This window comes from Lactuca saligna, chromosome 8, assembly GCF_052625555.1.
Source record: "Lactuca saligna cultivar CGN05327 chromosome 8, ASM5262555v1, whole genome shotgun sequence".
NCBI lineage: Eukaryota > Viridiplantae > Streptophyta > Magnoliopsida > Asterales > Asteraceae > Lactuca > Lactuca saligna.
Genome location: NC_136424.1, coordinates 60,451,631 through 60,472,342, shown reverse-complemented (window position 1 = coordinate 60,472,342; position 20,712 = coordinate 60,451,631). Strand labels below are relative to the sequence as shown.

General features: G+C 41.7%; 1 protein-coding gene across 1 annotated transcript; it reads right to left on the bottom strand.

Moving 5' to 3' along the window:
- Positions 1-386: 386 nt before the first annotated feature.
- LOC145009679 (disease resistance protein RUN1-like) lies at positions 387-3,014 on the bottom strand. The gene is made up of 2 exons (XM_078968322.1): positions 2,918-3,014; positions 387-913 (listed from the first exon to the last, which is right to left on the bottom strand). The coding sequence occupies exons 1-2, from the start codon at positions 3,012-3,014 to the stop codon at positions 387-389; spliced, it is 624 nt and encodes a 207-aa protein (XP_078824448.1).
- Positions 3,015-20,712: the final 17,698 nt, after the last annotated feature.

The window sequence follows — 20,712 nt, the reverse complement described above, 5'->3', positions numbered from 1 at the left end:
CAACTTTGTTTCTCATTATAACAATGAACTTGGTTTCTCATTAAATTACGTACTTGTATTTATGGAAAGTCTTATACCAAATCTTGATTTTATAAACTTGTGAACTCACCAACTATTTTCATAGTTGACACTCGTTTTACATGCTTTTTCAAGAAATAATTAGTAAGTGGGTATAAATATCCATCATCATAGAGCATTTTGTATCGTGTGGAAGTTATTTTATGAAGTTATATTTTGAACAATGTCATTTTGGAAAACTTGTACTTTGTTTTTTCTAAATTATGGGTTGTAAACTTTTAAATATTAATATGGTGATGTATCTTTATCTTTTGTAATGAAACCTTTATCGTTGTCATATCTTGCGTTTCCGCTTTAACGGGGTGTTACTACTTATTCATATCTTTGTCACGTAGAAAACAACCGAGAACTGTCAGTGCTAATGGGAGCCCACCAACATAAGAAACCACATCATTTGAAAGCACCTCATAATCTTCAATATTTTTATCACCCTGGGGTGCATGCTTGCAGAAAAGCTCCATGCCCTCATTATTATTTAACAAGGTAATTTCATGTATCACATTGACTTTTTGAATATATAATAAATGCTTGTCTCTTGTTGTAATTATTATTAGACTTCGTTCACCGAACCAATCATGTGATCCGACTAAAGCTTTGAGTTGTTCAGGGTTATCAACATCATCAAGAACAATCAAGACCTTTTTATGGCACAACCTATCCCTTATCATGCGTCTTCCTCCTCCAACTCTATCTACTCCCATTTTTGAAAGAATATCTTCTTCCAACTTTTGCAAACCAGACTTGCTTGCTTCCTCTCGAATATTTTGAATAAAGCAACAACCATCAAACTGCCTGCAGATTTCATCATATGAGGAAGATGCAAGACAAGAGTAATCTTACCACTACCACTAACCCCCCATATTCCAAGCATGCACACACCACCTGACCTAATTTGTAGCTTTGACTTAAAATCTTGCATACAAGCCACTATTCCAACCACGTTGTCATTCACACTCGAAGTTACTGGATGCAGAGTAGCAAAATTTTCTCAACAATTATTTTGATAAACTTTGATTCATCCCTACACATTGAATATACAGGGATGATCAACACATGCTCCCAATGACAGAAGAGGTAATTCATTTCATGCTTCACGATATAAAGTAAAAGAGTTCTAATTAGCCTTTTCATTTCACACTCAAAATAGAATTTGTAAAGATACTATCATAAGTAGTTTGAAACAATTTTTATTGGGAAACATCAATTGGTTTCAACTTTCACATAGCAAAAACTAAAGCAAGATGATTTTTTCGGGGTAAGTTAAGGTGAGGCATTAAGTACATAATTAGAATTACAACTAGAACTCAATGAAGTCCACCATTAACCTATTTTGAGCTTTCATAACCTTAGATTACAACCAGATCACATTAAGGGGCTAGCTGTTTGTTTACCACTTAATGCCTCTTAAAAGAGGTCAGATCTGAATCTTCAAGATTCAGATTGTTTGTTTAGCTCCTAAAAAAGGATCTGAAAATTAGAAATACATCTAATTCAGTAAGATGTAAAAGGGCATCTGAAAAAAATGCTTATCCTCGTGCCCTCCCAAACTCGTTCATCTCTTCCTCGCCTCCCACAATCGTCTCTACTTCCGACGCCAGTCACAACCCTTTTCCAGCCGTCGCCACCCTCCCACACCTCCTCGCATCGTCGACCCCAGTCCCCATACTGCATCGCCGCCCCGATCGTCGACATCACCACCTCGCATCGTCGGCTCCACAACTTCTGATATCTATTGACTCACACCACCAAGGTTAGACGCGGCGACGCCTAGCTCTGACAGCGCCACCCTCGACAATGCGGTCTCCACCATGCATCCTCCGATCTCCTCTATTGTTCAGGTACAAAATTGATGCCTCCCCTTTTTGGTTTAGTTCTTTCCTGTTCCCAGAATCCGATCGGCACCCACCCCAAATCACACCTCCTTTTTTTAGTTAAATTGTAGCTCTAGGTTCTCACGATTGCAAGTAAGCTTCCAACTTGGTTGTTGATTTATAGTTTGAATGTATGCTTCTTTACATCCTTCCAACTGTATTAAGCATCTGTTGTTTACAGGGTATGAAGTTAATCTTTGGTTCAAGAGGATACAAATATCTTTGGGAGGATCATCTCAGGTATCCAAGCTGGCACCCAGGTCATCAACAATAGAGATGATTGCAAGGTATGTATGAAGAACTTAATTAACATAAATGGTGGATGAAGAAGATGAGAAGATTGCAAGGCTAATGGAAGATATCTATTGCCAGAGCTTTGTGAAGACTAAAATGACGGGTTATTGATATTTGGTAACTTCAATGTTGACATCAATCCATCATTTTGCTGTTAATATGGAAGTTATGTATAAACACACAGGATGTGATTGAATCCTTGATGGGTGTAATGTTTATATTTAGTATTGTTTACATGGGTGTAATGTTTATATTTAGCATCCTACTTTGATGAAAAAATATATTTCACATGTATGATATTCGTTCCTAGCATCCTAGTTTGAGGAAATTTATTTTTTTCAAAGGTCTGATGTTGTAATTGAAAGAAAATGATACAAAGGGTAAAATGGTGATTTTTACATTCAGCACAGCAATTCAGAGGTTCCAACCAAACAACATTTAAAAATCCAGATCTTAAAAATTCAAACCCTCGTAGAAATTCAGACCTCTTAAAAGTTTAGATCTTAAAAATTCAAACCCTCGTAGAAATTCAGACCACTCAAAACCTCTGTTTGTCAACATTATCAAGAATAGCTGAAACATTTGTATATAACAAGCCTATAAGGTACAAGTATAAATTCCTCTGAGAGCACATGTGTCTGAATCATAAAATCAAAAACAAAGAATTTACTTACGTGCTACCATCGTCATTGAATTCCCATCCAGCAATGTTACTTGCATCCACAACTGCTTTTTTCCAAGATTCAACCTTGGTCTGGTTCTGCAACTCATGGTTGACAGATTCGTCTATGTATTTCTAATTCTGTTCTCGTGGTGCAAACAGCCATCCCAAAGGGTTTTCCAAAAATGATTGCCCCCAAGACTTAAGTCTTTTCTTGTTCTCCAACTTATGTTTTGCAAATGCTTCTCCATATTTCCTTTTTTGTTTTCTCAATTCAGAGGGCTTCACACCATAAAATATGGAAAGAACGATTTGGCCTCTCTTATCCTTGCATTCCATGATATGTACAAGTTCATCTAAGCATCATGAAGAATCTGCATAGTTTTTAGATAACACTATGACAACAATCTGTGATTCTTCAATAGCCTTAATAAGGGATGGACCGATTGATGAGCCGCGAGGAAGTTTTTCATCGTCCGTGTAAGTATGGATTCTTTTTTGTTCAAGAGCTGAGTACAGATGGCCCACAAAATTAGTGCGAGTATCTTCTCCTCTAAAGCTGATAAAAACATGGTGCTCCCATGACCGAGAAGAAAAGGCTGTAGCAGAAGGAGAAGATGATGATGCCATAGAAATGTTAACTTTTTGGGATATATAGAATGTATGTGGTTTGAGGACTTCAGTTAAGTGAACTACATAAAGAGAGAGAGAGAGATAGAGTGTGTGTGTGTGTGTATGAGGTTTGAGCATGTCAATGGAATGATCTATATACACAGATAAAGAAGTTAGTTTCCAAGAAATTTCCAGCTATTGAAAACCTCAAGAAATTTCTTACCACGTGATATATTCAATATAAAGTGTGTTGTGTTCACGTTGATGATTTGTTAAGATAATATATATATATATATATATATATATATATATATATATATATATATATATATAGAGAGAGAGAGAGAGAGAGAGAGAAAGAAAGAGAAGTGAGTTTCCAAGATATTTCCAATCAACCAAAAGCTCAAGAAATATCTTAACATTTTTCAATACAAAGGGAGTTGTTTACACATTGATGATGTCTTCCTCATAATCAATGATTTTTGAAGTACCAAAACATGCTATTTGACCTCTTATCCATTGCTTTTTATATTGTCTCAAAAATCCTTCTTTGAGCAATCCATTTGTACAAAAACAAATCCATCTCACCACTCTGTTTATGTGTGTGGGTAGAAGTAGAAGATTCCAATATTCTTGTACCTTGAGCATTGGTAGATTGTACCTCCGAATCACTCAACCTTTACCTATTGTCAAGATTTTGATGGAGATGTATAAACATGCGCTTGTGTGTGTGGGACCCAGCTAGAGGAGATGTGGCTATCATGTAAAAGCCAACAAAACGAGCCACGACGCCAATAAGTAAGAACGATATCCAAAATCAAAATCAAAACGTTAGCAACCTAATTGAAACCAAAATCTTAGCCTAAACCCCTAAAACAAAATTAAACCCAAATAGAAAACGAATTGTTTGTGCTTGTGGAACCCCAAAATGTGCGTTTTTTCTTTATGTAAGGATAGAGGGCGGTGGATCCTACCTCTAATAATGTTGCTTCTTGCTTCTCCATTGTTTCCTCGTACAGTGCCTTATGAGGCAGCAACATCTATTTTCTCCGGTGATGCTGCCTTCCTTCCCCCAGTGATCTGAAAAAAAAAATACAACCTCAATTTGTAAGCATTTAAAACACACACACACACACAAAAATACACTAGAACTAGGCGGTGAAGTCCTCACGTCATCTTCTCTTCCATCTTCTTTTTAGCTTACTCAACGCCCATCGCCATCTCCTCGATCTTCACTGACTCACGTTGTCGCGTCGATTAAATTTCTCGTCGCCGTCTGTTATCTGCCGTTGTTGGACGGAGAAAGTTAAAAAGGGAACCACATATGGGTGCTTGGGATTCCTTTTTAGTATTTGTTTGATTTTTAACTTTTCAAAAAAGTTAAAAATTATTAAAAGTTGTTTGGCAAAATAAAAAGATCAAAATCAAATTGTACTAAGAAGAAAAAGTTGGCTGAAGAAAAGGGGTGATAATTGTTGACACGACACGACAAAAATACACGACACGAAACGAAATTGGGACGAAACTGAAATTCGAATTCGTGTTCGTGTTAAGTGTAAAAAACATGATGTCGTGCCATGTCATGTTCGTGTTTAAAATTCGACATGAAATTGACACGATTTAGCATTTATTTGCCGTGTTTTCGTGTTTGTCGTTTTTTTCTTGTTATCTATAATTAAATATTAATTAAATAAACTATTTTTTTATTATATTGTGTTTTGTCGTGTCGTGTCGTGTTTATCGTTTTTTAATCGGTTCGTTTTCGGGTTAGTTAAAAAAAACACGACATCGTGTCGTGTCGTGTTCGTGTTACATAAAACATTGTCGTGTCGTGTCGTGTCAGACAAAAACACGACACGATGACCCGATTTGCCACCCCTAAGAAAAGATAGAAATTCTTATTTTTTTGTGACTTTTAGCTTTTATCACTTAAAAATCATAAAAAACAAGCTAAACACATTTTAAACATAATATTTTAGAAAAAGTTCTTCTACAGAAAGTCCTTTTATAAAAAGGACTTTTATGTTTAAAAAAAATCCCAAACACACCCTTGATGTCATTGGTGTATCCGGTTGGGTAAAAAGTTAAAAAGGTTAAAAAAATATAAACAAAATTACATAGTTGTTGTGGTATACCAAAATTTTTAATTTCAGCCCGTGTTAATTGTTTTTAATGAATATAATCTTTATGGTTTTTAAAACTTACATGATTAGTCTCTAAACCACATAAAATTATGTTTTTTTCCTTTACTATTTTTTTTTGTATTTTTTCCTTAATTAAATTTAACCTAAAAATATTTAAAAAATAAAATAAAATGCACCCCACCCTACCAGACACTCTAAGACTCAAGAATGTGGCTCGACATTAAGCATATCAAAGGAGTGGCAAACTTGGCATACATCGCCCCCTCATGGTGGCATGCCATGTTAGTTGAGCTCAAATGATGTTCTAATGCCTAAAAGAAAGAGAAAGATTGAGAGGTGAGAGAGAATCCCAAGATGTATTATTTTTATGTATGTTAGGTGCATTTCATGTACCCATTTTGTAGCTTTATTTCATAAAAGCACATTGCATTTAGCCTTAAACTCATGCATTTTGCATGTTTTTCGGGATTTTACATGAGACAATTTCATTCAAATACTTTTGTGATATTTAAGGGACTTTTGGAGGTAGGATATTGTTGGAGGAGGTAAATAAAAGTTGCGGACAAAATTTCAGGACTTGCGGAGCACCGAGGAGCAAGATATCAAAGAAATGAAGATTTTGGCTTTATAGAGATTTACACGGCCGTGTAAATGCAAGCCTTGCGTTTACGCGGGCCGTGTAAACGTAGATTTCTGTGCAGTATATTTTTGCGTTTACGTGGGTTGTGTAAATGACAGTGTTAATTTACGCGGGCCGTGTAAACGTAAACGTGGGTTTTAAAGCAGTTGTCACCATTCTTAAAAGGGGGAACCGACTTTTTACTAAGGTGGGTCGACTTTTGGAGTAGAGAATGCGATTTTCTTGAGGATTTTGAAGTTGATTAACACTTGGGAACATTTGATTTTCATTTTGTAAGAACTTTAATTTCATTTTCTAGATTTGTGATCTTGTTCTAGTTATGAGTGGCTAGAACCCTAGATTCTCCAACTTTATGCCTTGACTTCTAGTTGTGATTTCAATCATATGACTTGATGTTTTCTTTCAATTTTCTATCTAGTGAATTTGATTTTGTTTCAATCGAATGTTTGATTCTAATTGTGATTCTTATTGGCTATTTGAATTAGGGTTAGATCATTCAAGTTATCTAATTGCAAAATCCGTAAATGTTTTGTAAATTGGACTAGGTAACAAGCACTAAACTGATTTCTATTGAATGAATTTAGTGTAACTCTTATTCACACATTCTTATGCTCCCGAGCTTATAAGGAGTATTGAGTGTTGTTGGGAACATTCACATAAAGTTTAATGCAATCTTTCAACCTAATTCTAAGAGCTTGTTTAGATTAGATTGGTAAGGTTAGGATTAATCAAAGAGCTTATTTTGGTTAATCAATGTGGTGAATGGGTGGTGCTAGATCTTGTTAGCATTTCCATGTACCAATTTAGATAGAATTGAACAAATATCATTTCATCCTTGGAATCACATTGCTAATTTGTCTTGCATGGAGTTGGAGTCCTTACAAAGCTTGAATCTACTTCATTAAATCAATCATTTACTTATTGCTTTATTCTATAGCTTAAATCATTGCTTATAAATTCCCCCCATTCTGTGACCATTTTTGTACCTTACGTAAAAAGGTATAAACACTTGTCTCGTGTCTCTGTGGATCGACCCTACTTACCTTGTACTACATTATTAGTGCATAATAGTAGTGTTTAAGGAGTCATTTGTACCCTTTATTTGTTGGGTTTGACACGCCCAACAATGTAAGATGTACAAACACACAATGCAATGATTGTTTATTCTCCAAGTCATGCACAATGTAACCCACCCACCTAAATGGCATGCCATGCATGTTATATCACAAAAATGATGTGAGAATGAGGTGGATGCTAAATAGATTAAGCAACATGGTGGCAAGCTTGGCACCCCTCCTCGGGCCTATTTTGCACCTTCTTTTTGTTCGCCTCTACACCACCAAGGGCTCTTGTTGCCAGCAAAATCTCTTCACCATCGGCTATCCATCTCTACGCCTACCTTCACCGTCGTTGATCTAGTAGCAACAACTAGATTGCAAGTTTGTATAAATAGCAAGAACAAGGTTGTATGTCCGTCTATTGTCAAAATGTGTCAAGACGAGGGGCGCATCCACCTGTGCATGTGTGTTGTGTCTCGTAAAGACTACCCGAAAAAAACCAAAGACCCCCCCCCCCCCCCCCCCTCTTTCCGAGTCAATTCCTGGTATGTATCATTTAATGGTGATGAAAAAATTATAAAAGGCTAAATGTTTGAAGAATAAGTGAAGGAGAAAGTTACCATCATCTCTACTCTTTCTATATCACTTGAACATGTAAACCTTGAAAGAAAAAAAAAGACAACCAAAGTAAAGTTGGCAGAGGCCAAGAAGAAAAATGAGAACTTGGAAATAGAGTTGGTTCAATTGGGAACTGCTCTTATATAGAACCAATCCAACTTCTTATTAAATTAGCCTCTTTAATGTAAAGGGAGGAGCTATAACTAGAAATTAGCATCAATAAGGCCATCCTTGATGTCTTATTTTTCTTATTTCTTTTTCCATAAATATTGGTTTCATATCTATATACTCTTATGATCTAATGAAAAAATAGGGCTAAAATCAATCTAAATGTATAAAATATCGGTTTCATATCTATGTTCATGTGTAAGGGCAGAGGGATCTTTTTTTACCATGTTAAGAAGACTCGTTTTGGAAAGAAGAAATTGTTTATTTATATCGAAGGGAGGCATCCGACAAGGGTTCAGAAGTGGTGCCGGAGGAAAACATATTTCTGTTCATCAGAAGATTATTGTTCATAAGGAATTTTGTTTTTCAGATTTGTCTTGAAATTTCGTTGAGTGCCATTTTTTTCTTTTGCATTTTCATCTTATTCTATACTGATTATCTCATACCACACTTTAGCATACTATTGGTCTATGACGTCAGCCCTACATCATTTTCCCCATGTCCCATAAAACTGGTGGGTGACATACCACACTTTTATTTTTCTACAAACATGTCTGATTCGTCATATGTATCGCCGAACAACTACTCCTCAAAACTGTTGACTAATTCACTTAGAGCATTGAAGATTTGTTCCACCAAATCAACCTAAAGGTTGTGGTGTCCAATTCGGTTGTATATTTCCCTTTTTTTCGTCGTGTACGCACCCGTCCCAATACCCACTCCTTCGACATTCGGAAAATTCTTATTTTCATTGTAGCGACAATTCCACCAAATCTTCGTGAACACCAAAGGCTCGCTTAATATCCTTCCTAGCAGATTCTTGGGTAGACTTAAACTTTATTCTATTTTCATCATTTGGATATGAGAATGATTTCAAAAATGTAGTCAAATCACGATATATCCCTAAGGTAATACCCATGCTTGTATGATTTCCCAGTTGCTTGAAATGACACATTATACGATTTCTCAAAGTAGATGTCGTTGAATATCGGTAATTGGTCTAGAACATTGATGTCATTATTGGCACCCAATGCACAAAAAAAAAATGCATGCCATATTCGAAGATCATAGGATGCCATTGCTTCTAAAATTATTGTATGTTGCTTTTGATCACCTCGCATAAATTGATCACACCATACATTATGGCACATTAACCACCCCCAATACATACACTTAATACTACCAAGCATTCCAAGGAACCCATGCTTGTTTTTATGTTGTAACATCTAGTTTCAAGATGTTTCTAATTTCGGGATAGCGAGTTGTAATTTGATCGAGTAAAGGTCTTGGGTTTCAATGACATGAAGTTTAGATCTAATTGGGTGTTGATAATTTTGGTTAAGTAATTTAAGCCCTTGAATTGTGCTTTGGAATAAAAGGGTAAAATGGAAAAAAGTGATGTTTTGGACTCTTTGCATGTATTAATGAAATAAATTTGGTATGCATTAAGTCAAAAGTAATTAAATAGAATTTTGGGCATGTTAATTGTAACGATCCAAAATTTAAGGCCAAAAATTTCTTTTAATAATTCACTACTCAAAGTAAAATCATCATTTCCAAAACATAATATGAGTATAAGTTTTCAAAACACATGTTTATTATCAGAGTAAACATTCCCAGGCTGTCTAATCTATGGTGTGTGCCATGCAATCACCCCGAGCTCTTCCCTCCGCCACCGAAAGTAGCTGAAACCAAAACTGAAAACCGTAAGCACGAAGCTTAGTGAGTTCCCCACCCTACCACATACTGCACATACTGGGCCACGCCCTCCATCTTGGGCCTCGCCCCCTACCTTGGGCCTCGCCCGCTTCAACGGCCCCGCCGCGCTTCGAGCCCCGCTCGGATACAGATCTGTTTTACTTAGGCCTCGCCTGTCACAGGGCCTCGCCCGCCAACAAATAATAACACATAAACATTTCACAACACATAACTAACACATGCAACTGGTTCTGTCCTAAGGCCTCGCCTATCCTGGGCCTCGCCCATGTCCTGCTAATGATGAGTCATGGGACACTCCTAATGATAGTGAGGTACGGGCCTAGCCCACTCTCACTCCTGTTCTAGTTTGGGCCTCGCCCCTATTCTGCTACTAATGAGATATGGAACCCCATCCACACTCTGCTATTGGTGAGATACGGGACCGCGCCCACACTCACCTCCCTACCAGGCACCTACATGTATCACACAGACAACAAGTATAAACTATCATATAAACAATTCTTTGGGCACCCGCCCGCTATTACTGGACCTCGTCCTGAAAATCATACTAGCATACTGTGTCTAGGGCTAACCCCCGGGTCTTCTACTCATAACTACATGGGTCGGCATAGTGGCCTTAGACCCATTCACACAAAGGGAAACTCACCTGCACTGGCTGAACTTGCTGATGATCTCACTAGTTGCTGCCCGACAACTCACGGAACTCCTGCTCCCCTTGCTCCCTGAACTACCAATATCAATGCAACACTGAGTCTAACTGACCCCCGAAAGACAACCAAGTCAACCCTGGTCCAAGGTCAAAGTCCTGGTCAAAGTCAACCTTCCAGGTCAACCCTACTCGCCGAGTCACCCTGCTGACTCGCTGAGTTCAAAATGATTAGATTCCTTCCATTCGCGACTTGACTCGTCGAGTCTACCGATTTCTGAGTCCTGACCTGTCCAACTCACTGAGTCTCCACCCGACTCACTGATTCGAGTCTCAACTCGAAGGGTTTGGGGTTTCGCGACCTGACTCGCCGAGTCCAAGAACAGACTCGCCGAGTATAAGGAAATCTTCATACGACTTGACGAGTTGTTCATCCCACTCGTCGAGTTTCTCCACAACTTCATGCTACTCGCCGAGTCCACTCAAAGGACTCGTCGAGTCCGTTCAGTTCTCCTTACATGCAGAGGACTTTTGAGTCATGCATAAACTCCAAGCTGTAGATCTACCCTTCCCAAGCCTATTCCACACGTAAAGTTGCAAACTTTACGTGTAGAGAAGGAGATCTAGGCAAAATATGCCATAAACTAGGGTTTAAGGCCAAGGGGCTTCAAAATCAATTCAAGGGCTGATACTTTACGGGGTTTTAGATCAAAATAAGCATGGATCTAAGGTAACAACCTCAGATCTGAACCCCTAGCTCGAAAGGTCACTCTAATGCCAGGAATGCCCAAATACACACATAGATCTAGGTGCAAAGAAGGGAAAAATAGCAGCTTGTTACCTCCAAGATGAATACCACTGAAGTAGATCTCGGATCTACACCTCCTCCTTTGAAGCAACCCACTTGATCTTCAAGTTCCTTTCCCCAAAGTTCCTTCCTCCAAGCTTTGTCTCTCAAATAATGGAAGCTCTTACGAAATCAAGGGTGCACTGGTTCTCTAGGGTGATATGGGGGCAGAGGGAGGGACATAACACCCTTTAAATAGGGTACAACTCCCGGGATTAGGGTTTTCCCCGTTCAGACCAGACTTGCCGAGTCACCTTGGCTGACTCGCCGAGTCGGTCGCTTACTCCTCGACCCGGATCCCGCTCGGACTCGCTGAGTCCCTCCTTGGACTCGCCGAATCTACCCTTAAAATTAGGGCTTTTCTTTCCTTTCCTGGCCTTCAAAACTTTGGGTGTTACAACTCTCCCCCACTTAAACTAAACTTCGTCCTCGAAGTTTACTATACTCTACTGCCGGCAATCTGCCTCCAATGCCCCACCATCCATTCTAACACCAACTGCCTAACTTTGTTGGCCTTCTGCTCAGTCATTCAGACTAATGTTAATTCTTACCGGTAATAATCTCGGGTGCAACCCGTCCCTGAACATCCTGGAAACACAACTTACTCAACCGAAAATCTTCCTGGTATTCTCCGAGTACTGCAACATAGGGGTTCACCCCTTCTTTCCTTGCGTGATTTCCTTGCCTTCCCGAGGCAACGCTCCATAACCATTTATCTCCCCTGCCACTGTGAAGACCATGTCTTTACCCAATCTATTACTCCCGTTACTCTATACGGGTCATCATTGCCAGTATCCACTTGACATTCTTTCTACTATCATTCGGTGTCATGCACCCCACGATCAACTAACTGAATTCCACCATACTCTGCATCCCCGTACTGCTACTGACTAGAAATCCTGCTATTCCTTATCTGGCTTCCAAATGAACTGAGACCATCCTGGTCCTTACCAACCTATCAATATCTGGGTTACCGACCCAGCACAACCACTAGTCACTCCCAGCGGCATTCGAAGCTACTTCCGCCACCTATACTGCTCAATTTATTCTACCATGCTGGCAATACCATTTCTAGGGATCCCTGATCCCCTTATCTAGACACTAAGATCCTTACCAGGTCCCACGTGTGCTGCTAAAACTCACGGGCCTCGCCCACGTGTCTCACCCAACCATACTACTGAGCAACCCTGCTCTCAGGTCTCACCTATACTGCTATCCTCATACGGGCCTCGCCCACAGCTCTCACCCGACTATATCCTAGAGCGGCCTCTTCCAAGGTCTCATCTCGCAATGGCTATACAGGCAACTCCATACCATTCTCATCCATTCCCCATTCCCGATCCCTATCTGAATGCTAGGAGATAAGGGCCTCACCCCGACTCCGCCAGCGAAGCTACTACAGAATGCTACGGCTGCCCCGTAGTCTGACAACACTTCCACCACTGACTGCTAGTGAATGCTACAGTCGCCCCGTAGTCTTACATCACTTTCCACCACTGACTGCTAACACGAAAACATCTCCTGCTATTTGACCTCAAGATCTCCATTCTGACTCACACGAGTCCTACAGGCGACCCTTTAACTTGAATCCGAACCACATACTCACCATTACCCTATACACGCACGAACTGATGGGAAGTTTCTCAAACTCCCAACCCTGAACTACTCAATCCGTCAAACGCTGAACTGCCTCCTTTCCTTCTCAGAAATCATATACCCGATCTGGATTTGCGTGCCCTTACCCTTATACACTCGGAGGATTCTCCCCCCACTTCGATTCTGCTTACACCTCGATGCTCAATGAAGAGAAATCCCAATCCTTGCTACCATAATCAATCTGCTGAGGAATCCCAAGCTTACCATAGCTAAGGGTCTAACCTGACCATTCTAAAACTTATACAGATAATGATGCAGAACCATAACAATATAATCATGAACAAAATAAAAGAACTGAAAACGGAAGTCGCATACCTGCAACGTCCGGCGCTGCTCGCGTCTCCAAAGTAGCCATCTGAAAAGCCCTGCCTCCAACTGCAGGCGCCTCCGCACGGCCTTGACGGCCATCTGTGATCCTCAAAGTTGTAGGGGCTGGTGCCATCACCCGTCCTGCTGAAAACAAACTGGGGCACTGGGCCTTCTTGTGGCCCCGCTGATTGCAGTGAAAACATATCAAGTCTGATCCTTGGGTGATGGTAACAGTACAATCTCTGCTAAAAGGACCAGTCCGACCGCACCTAAAACAGCCAGACTCACCACCACTACCACTCCTACACCCGCCTCCGTGCATCCTGCCACACTTTCCGCATTGACTGCGGTCCTGATGATCCCTCGATCTTGAATCCGATCCCTTGGGCCTTTTGCCCGAACTCGCGGCTACCTGAACCTCATCCGGCTTCCTCTTCCGGATCTGCTCCAAATCAATTTCCCTCTCCCTGGCCCAAGAAATCATATCTTCCAGCGTCTTACAACCGGACCTGCTCACGAACTCCTTGATGTCATCCCTCAGTATCTCATGATATCATGCCTTCTTCATCTCCTCATCCGCGACATACTGCGGAACAAGAATGGCTCTCTCCCTGAACTTGGCGGTGATCTCCGCCACAGTCTCAGTAGTCTGCGTCAAATCCTGAAATTCCCGGGCCAACTGCTGCACCTCAATAATCGGCGAAAACTCCGCTCTGAACCTAGCTGAGAAATCACTCCAAGTCATCGCGTCCAACGCGGCATCATCACCCAAAGCATGACCAATCTCCTCCCACCAATCCCTCGCTCTGTCCTTCAGAAGACAGGAAGCGAGTCTGACTTTGTCCTCTTCAGGACACCGGCTCGTACGGAATACGTTGGCAACATCATCCAACCATCTGCTGCTAGCGATGGGGTCCCTAGCCCCATGATAATCTGGTGCCCCGCAAGCCCTGAACTCCCGAAATGCCAAGGTACGCGCTCCCAACAAGGCCATCATCTCAGTACGGAAGGCTCCCAGCCTCTCATCCAAAATCTCCAATATACCCTCATTGACCGTGCCAAAGATCACAGGAGTCTGAGCTAGAATACTGCGCGTCACCTCGGCTGATATCAACTCTCTCATCCGCTCCTCGAGCTGCTCGGCCCCTAAACCCGAGCCTAATCCCTCTCCGGCGCCTGATCCGCCCGCTGGTCCCTCTTGCAATGTCACCATACTTAAACATATAACATAACCATTATCAGAATACTCCTCACTGCTGTTAGACCAAACATACTCACTACCAGGTTCCCGTTCTTGTCTCGGCCTTTCCCGAATCGAGTACGAATCCTCTGCTTTCAGTAGTACGGGCCCATACTACCTTCCACATCTATCCGTACTTTCCTCAAGAACTGCTTTGACTCCACCAGGTCCCTTTTCTACTACTACTGCTCCCAGCACTACCTCATCCTAGGCTTACCCTAGGGAAACCTTTGACTCAACTCAAACCAGTCCTCAAGTGCTGAAGGCCTCCTTGCAATGCCAGTTAGCCATTACCTGGATACCATCACATGTGACGAGGCTCAGATAATCCTTCAAGTAAAAGACTCGTTCCTACAACGGTTGGACTCAAACAAGAGCTGCGCAATAGGACCAAATCCAACACTCTGAGATTATTCAACCCTGATCACATGCGACGTGATGTATCCACCTAATGGCTAACTCCCATCACTTAGAATCCCACAATGCACAAAGTAAGCAGCATTCAGACAAGGGAAAGCCTAACCATAACATACTCAAGCAATCATATCCACATAGCAAGAATCTTAACTAGCATGCAATACAGCTCATAAACTCAGGCATAACCTAATCAGGCTATCCTACTACTGACTATTCAGCACTATCATGCATATCAAAAGCACATATAATAGGCACATAAGGCATCCTCCCTAGATCCTTAGTCCTAATCTAGCATGTTGTTCTATTAACTGATAATCAAATCATAAACTCGTATGGGTATTTTGGGGTACTTACTTCAGCTCGGTTGATTGCATGCACCACACCTCTTTTCTCTTGTCAAAGTTCTTTTCTTTCTGAATTCTTTTTACTTTTCTAAAACCATTTTCTTTCTCAAAACTCTTTTTACAAAAACTGTCTTTCCATTTTGAAAACTTTCTTACCAATTCCTCAGTTTGAGTTCAGACACACCCGAGAGCATGTCCGAATCCCTCAAACCAAGGCTCTGATACCAACTTGTAACGACCCAAAATTTAAGGCCAAAAATTTCTTTTAATAATTCACTACTCAAAGTAAAATCATCATTTCCAAAACATAATATGAGTATAAGTTTTCAAAACACATGTTTATTATCAGAGTAAACATTCCCAGGCTGTCTAATCTATGGTGTGTGCCATGCGATCACCCCGAGCTCTTCTCTCCGCCACCGGAACTACCTGAAACCCAAACTAAAAACTGTAAGCATGAAGCTTAGTGAGTTCTCCACCCTACCACATACTGCACATACTGGGCCACGCCCTCCATCTTGGGCCTCGCCCCCTACCTTGGGCCTCGCCCGCTTCAACGGCCCCGCCGCACCAGGCCCCGCCTGGCTTCGAGCCCCGCTCGGATACATATATGTTTTACTTAGGCCTCGCCTGTCACAGGGCCTCACCCGCCAACAAATAATAACACATAAACATTTCACAACACATAACTAACACATGCAACTGGTTCTGTCCTAAGGCCTCGCCCATGTCCTGCTACTGATGAGTCATGGGACCCCGTCCACGCTCCTAATGATAGTGAGGTACGGGCCTAGCCCACTCTCACTCCTGTTCTAGTTTGGGCCTCGCCCCTATTCTGCTACTAATGAGATATGGAACCCCATCCACACTCTGCTATTGGTGAGATACGGGACCGCGCCCACACTTACCTCCCTACCAGGCACCTACATGTATCACACAGACAACAAGTATAAACTATCATATAAACAATTCTTTGGGCACCCGCCCGCTATTACTGGACCTCGTCCTGAAAATCATACTAGCATACTGTGCCTAGGGCTAACCCCTGGGTCTTCTACTCATAACTACATGGGCCGGCATTGTGGCCTAAGATCCATTCACACAAAGGGAAACTCACCTGCACTGGGTGAACTTGCTGATGATCTCACTAGTTGCTGCCCTACAACTCACGGAACTCCTGCTCCCCGAACTACCAATATCAATGCAACACTGAGTCTAACTGACCCCCGAAAGACAACCAAGTCAACCCTGGTCCAAGGTCAAAGTCATGGTCAAAGTCAACCTTCCAGGTCAACCCTACTGACTCGCCGAGTTCAAAATGATCAGATTCCTTCCATTTGCGACTCAACTCGTCGAGTCTACCGATTTCTGAGTCCTGACCTGTCCAACTCCCTGAGTCTCCACCCGACTCACTGATTCGAGTCTCAACTCGAAGGGTTTGGGGTTTCGTGACCTGACTCGCCGAGTCCAAGAACAGACTCGCCGAGTACAAGGAAATCTTCATACGACTCGACGAGTTGTTCATCCCACTCGTCGAGTTTCTCCACAACTTCATGATACTCGCCGAGTCCACTCAAAGGACTCGTCGAGTCCCTTCAGTTCTCCTTACATGCAGAGGACTTTTGAGTCATGCATGGACTCCAAGCTGTAGATATACCCTTCCCAAGCCTATTCCACACGTAAAGTTGCAAACTTTACGTGTAGAGAAGGAGATCTAGGCAAAATAGGCCATAAACTAGGGTTTAAGGCCAAGGGGCTTCAAAATCAATTCAAGGGCTGATACTTTACGGGGTTTTAGATCAAAATAAGCATGGATCTGAGGTAACAACCTCAGATCTGAACCCCTAGCTTGAAAGGTCACTCTAATGCCATGAATGCCCAAATACACACATATAGATCTAGGTGCAAAGAAGGGAAAAATAGCAGCTTGTTACCTCCAAGATGAATACCACTGAAGTAGATCTCGGATCTACACCTCCTCCTTTGAAGCAACCCACTTGATCTTCAAGTTCCTTCCTCCAAGCTTTATCTCTCAAATAATGGAAGCTCTTACGAAATCAAGGGTGCATTGGTTCTCTAGGGTGATATGGGGGGCAGAGGGAGGGACATGACACCCCTTAAATAGGGTACAACTCCCGGGATTAGGGTTTTCCCCGTTCAGACCAGACTCGCCGAGTCACCTTGGCCGACTCGCCGAGTCGGTCGCTTACTCCTCGACCCGGATCCCGCTCGGACTCGCTGAGTCCCTCCTTGGACTCACCGAGTCTACCCTTAAAATTAGGGCTTTTCTTTCCTTTCTTGGCCTTCAAAACTTTGGGTGTTACAACTCTCCCCCACTTAAACTAAACTTTGTCCTCGAAGTTTACTATACTCTACTGCCGGCAATCTGCCTCCAATGCCCCACCATCCATTCTAACACCAGCTGCCTAACTTTGTTGGCCATTTGCTCATTCATTCAGACTAACGTTAATTCTTACCGGTAATAATCTCGGGTGTAACCCGTCCATGAACATCCTGGAAACACAACTTACTCAACCGAAAATCTTCCTGGTATTCTCCGAGTACTGCAACATAGGGGTTCACCCCTTCTTTCCTTGCGTGATTTCCTTGCCTTCCCGAGGCAACGCTCCATAACCATTTATCTCCCCTGCCACTGTGAAGACCATGTCTTTACCCAATCTATTACTCCTGCTACTCTATACGGGTCATCATTGCCAGTATCCACTTGGCATTCTTTCTACTATCATTCGGTGTCGAGCACCCCACGATCAACTAATTGAATTCCACCATACTCTGCATCCCCGTACTGCTGCTGACTAGAAATCCTGCTATTCCTTATCTGGCTTCCGAATGAACTGAGACCATCTTGGTCCCTACCACCGTATCAATATCTGGGTTACTGACCCTCACCGATTACTGACCCAACATAACCACTAGTCACTCCCAGCGGCATTCGAAGATACTTCCGCCACCTATACTGCTCAATCTATTCTACCATGCTGGCAATACCATTTCCGGGGATCCCTGATCCCCTTATCTAGACACTAAGATCCTTACCAGGTCCCACCTGTGCTGCTAAAAATCACGGGCCTCGCCCACGGGTCTCACCCAACCATACTACTGAGCAACCCTACTCTCAGGTCTCACATATACTGCTATCCTCATACGGGCCTCGCCCACGGGTCTCACCCGACTATATCCTAGAGCGGCCTCTTCCAAGTTCTCATCTCTCAATGGCTATATAGGCAACTCCATACCATTCTCATCCATTCCCCATTCCCGATCCCTATCTGAATGCTAGGAGATAAGGGCCTCGCCCCGACTCCGCCAGCGAAGCTACTACAGAATGCTACGGCTGCCCCGTAGTCTGACAACACTTCCACCACTAACTGCTAGTGAATGCTACGGCCGCCCCGTAGTCTTACATCACTTTCCACCACTGACTGCTAACACGAAAACATCTCCTGCTATTTGACCTCAAGATCTCTATTCTGACTCACACGAGTCCTACAAGTGACCCTTTAACCTGAATCCGAACCACACACTCACCATTACCCTATACACGCACGAACTGATGGGAAGTTTCTCAAACTCCCAACCCTGAACTACTCAATCCATCAAACGCTGAACTACCTCCTTTCCTTCTTAGAAATCATATACCCGATCTGGATTTGCGTGCCCTTACCCTTATACACTCGGAGGATTCTCCCCCCACTTCAATTCTGCTTACACCTCGATGCTCAATGAAGAGAAATCCCAATCCATGCTACCATAATCAATCCGCTGAGGAATCCCAAGCTTACCATAGCTAAGGGTCTAACCTGACCATTCTAAAACTTATACGGCTCCGAGCTAGCGAGACATACCGAGTCTCTCCAAGGCATGCTACAGATACTGCACCCTAAGTAACCTTCTTCGATACAACCCATCCCTTAATTACTAACCAATATCCAAGGTATGCAGATGGCATATAAGTTGATCATAGTCAACCCGCTCAAAAATAAAATACTCATACAGATAATGATGCAGGACCATAACAATATATGAGCTTTAGAGCTTTGGACTTAAGGGTTAAGAGCTTAATGGATTAAGTTGTTTTGGATGTTTACCGTAGCGCGGTTGGGTGCTGGCCATGGCACGGTGGACTACGAGTCACGCGTCTATTTTGTCCTTTAGTGACCATGACGTAGCCAAAAGGATTGGCCATGGCATGATCGTTAGTGTTGACTTTAACCGTTGACTTTTTACAAAGTGTGACTTTTGGTCAAATTGAGTATTCGACTAAGGACTGGTCTCGGGTTTGGCTTTAGTTAACTTGGGTTAGTTGTTTTGTTGTTAAGGTTGTTGTTGAGTAGTTCATATGAGACTTCTCACTATAATATGTAGGATACTAAGTATGCATGTATGTTATACTCTCTTTGTGACTTTTTCATGAAAGGCACTTGGGTGGGTGCGTGGGGGGTGGGGGGTGGGGGGATAGCATAAACGACTGTAGTGGGGATATAGCAACATAAGTGATTGTAAGACTATGGGTGGACCATAACATTCACATGGATAGAAATGTACCTCTAAGGTGGGGTCTGTTATATATCTGTTAGGCGAGGCCCGTTATATATATATATATATATATATATATATATATATATATATATATATGTGTGTGTGTGTGTGTGTGTGTGTGTGTGTGTGTGTGTGTGTGTGATATTTTTGGGGAACTCACTAAGGTTTGTGCTAACGGTTTTAAGTTTAAACGTTGTAGGTCTTTTCATCAGTACCGGGAAGAGCATGATGTGATTGCTCCTCATCTTCTTTTATGATTTTGAGATGTCTCACACTTATGAATTTATTACCCTAAATTATGTTATCAAAATAACTAAATGTTAGTTTTTATGATTTAATGGTATGATATCCTCTGTTTTAAAAATGACACTTTTATATTGAAATTCGGGACATTTCACATGTGTCTTATACAATTGATGGACGTCGCTAATTGTCGGCTTGCATGAATAAGGACCATGATAGAGAATGATCATAGATTTAGCAAACTTATATAAATATTCATGCGTCGTTTGATCTGGCATCCTCAAATACTCATCTCATTAGTCCGATCTCATGTCAAATGCTAGTTGACAAATTGTAGGTGTATATTTTTGAATTGTAGAGAAACATTTTTGAGCTCTTCCATCAATCCTTTGTTGAAAATATTGAAATAGATTTTTTATATCATCAACAATGCGTAAAAATAATACCTTTCTAATCCTAAACCAACGTTTGAATTTTTCCATGTAGACTACATCATCCGTAAAGTAGTCATATATTCACAAGTTGGTTGTGGTCCGCTTCAATTTCACATAACGTCCCCGATAAACCAGGGGCGAGTATAATTAGTC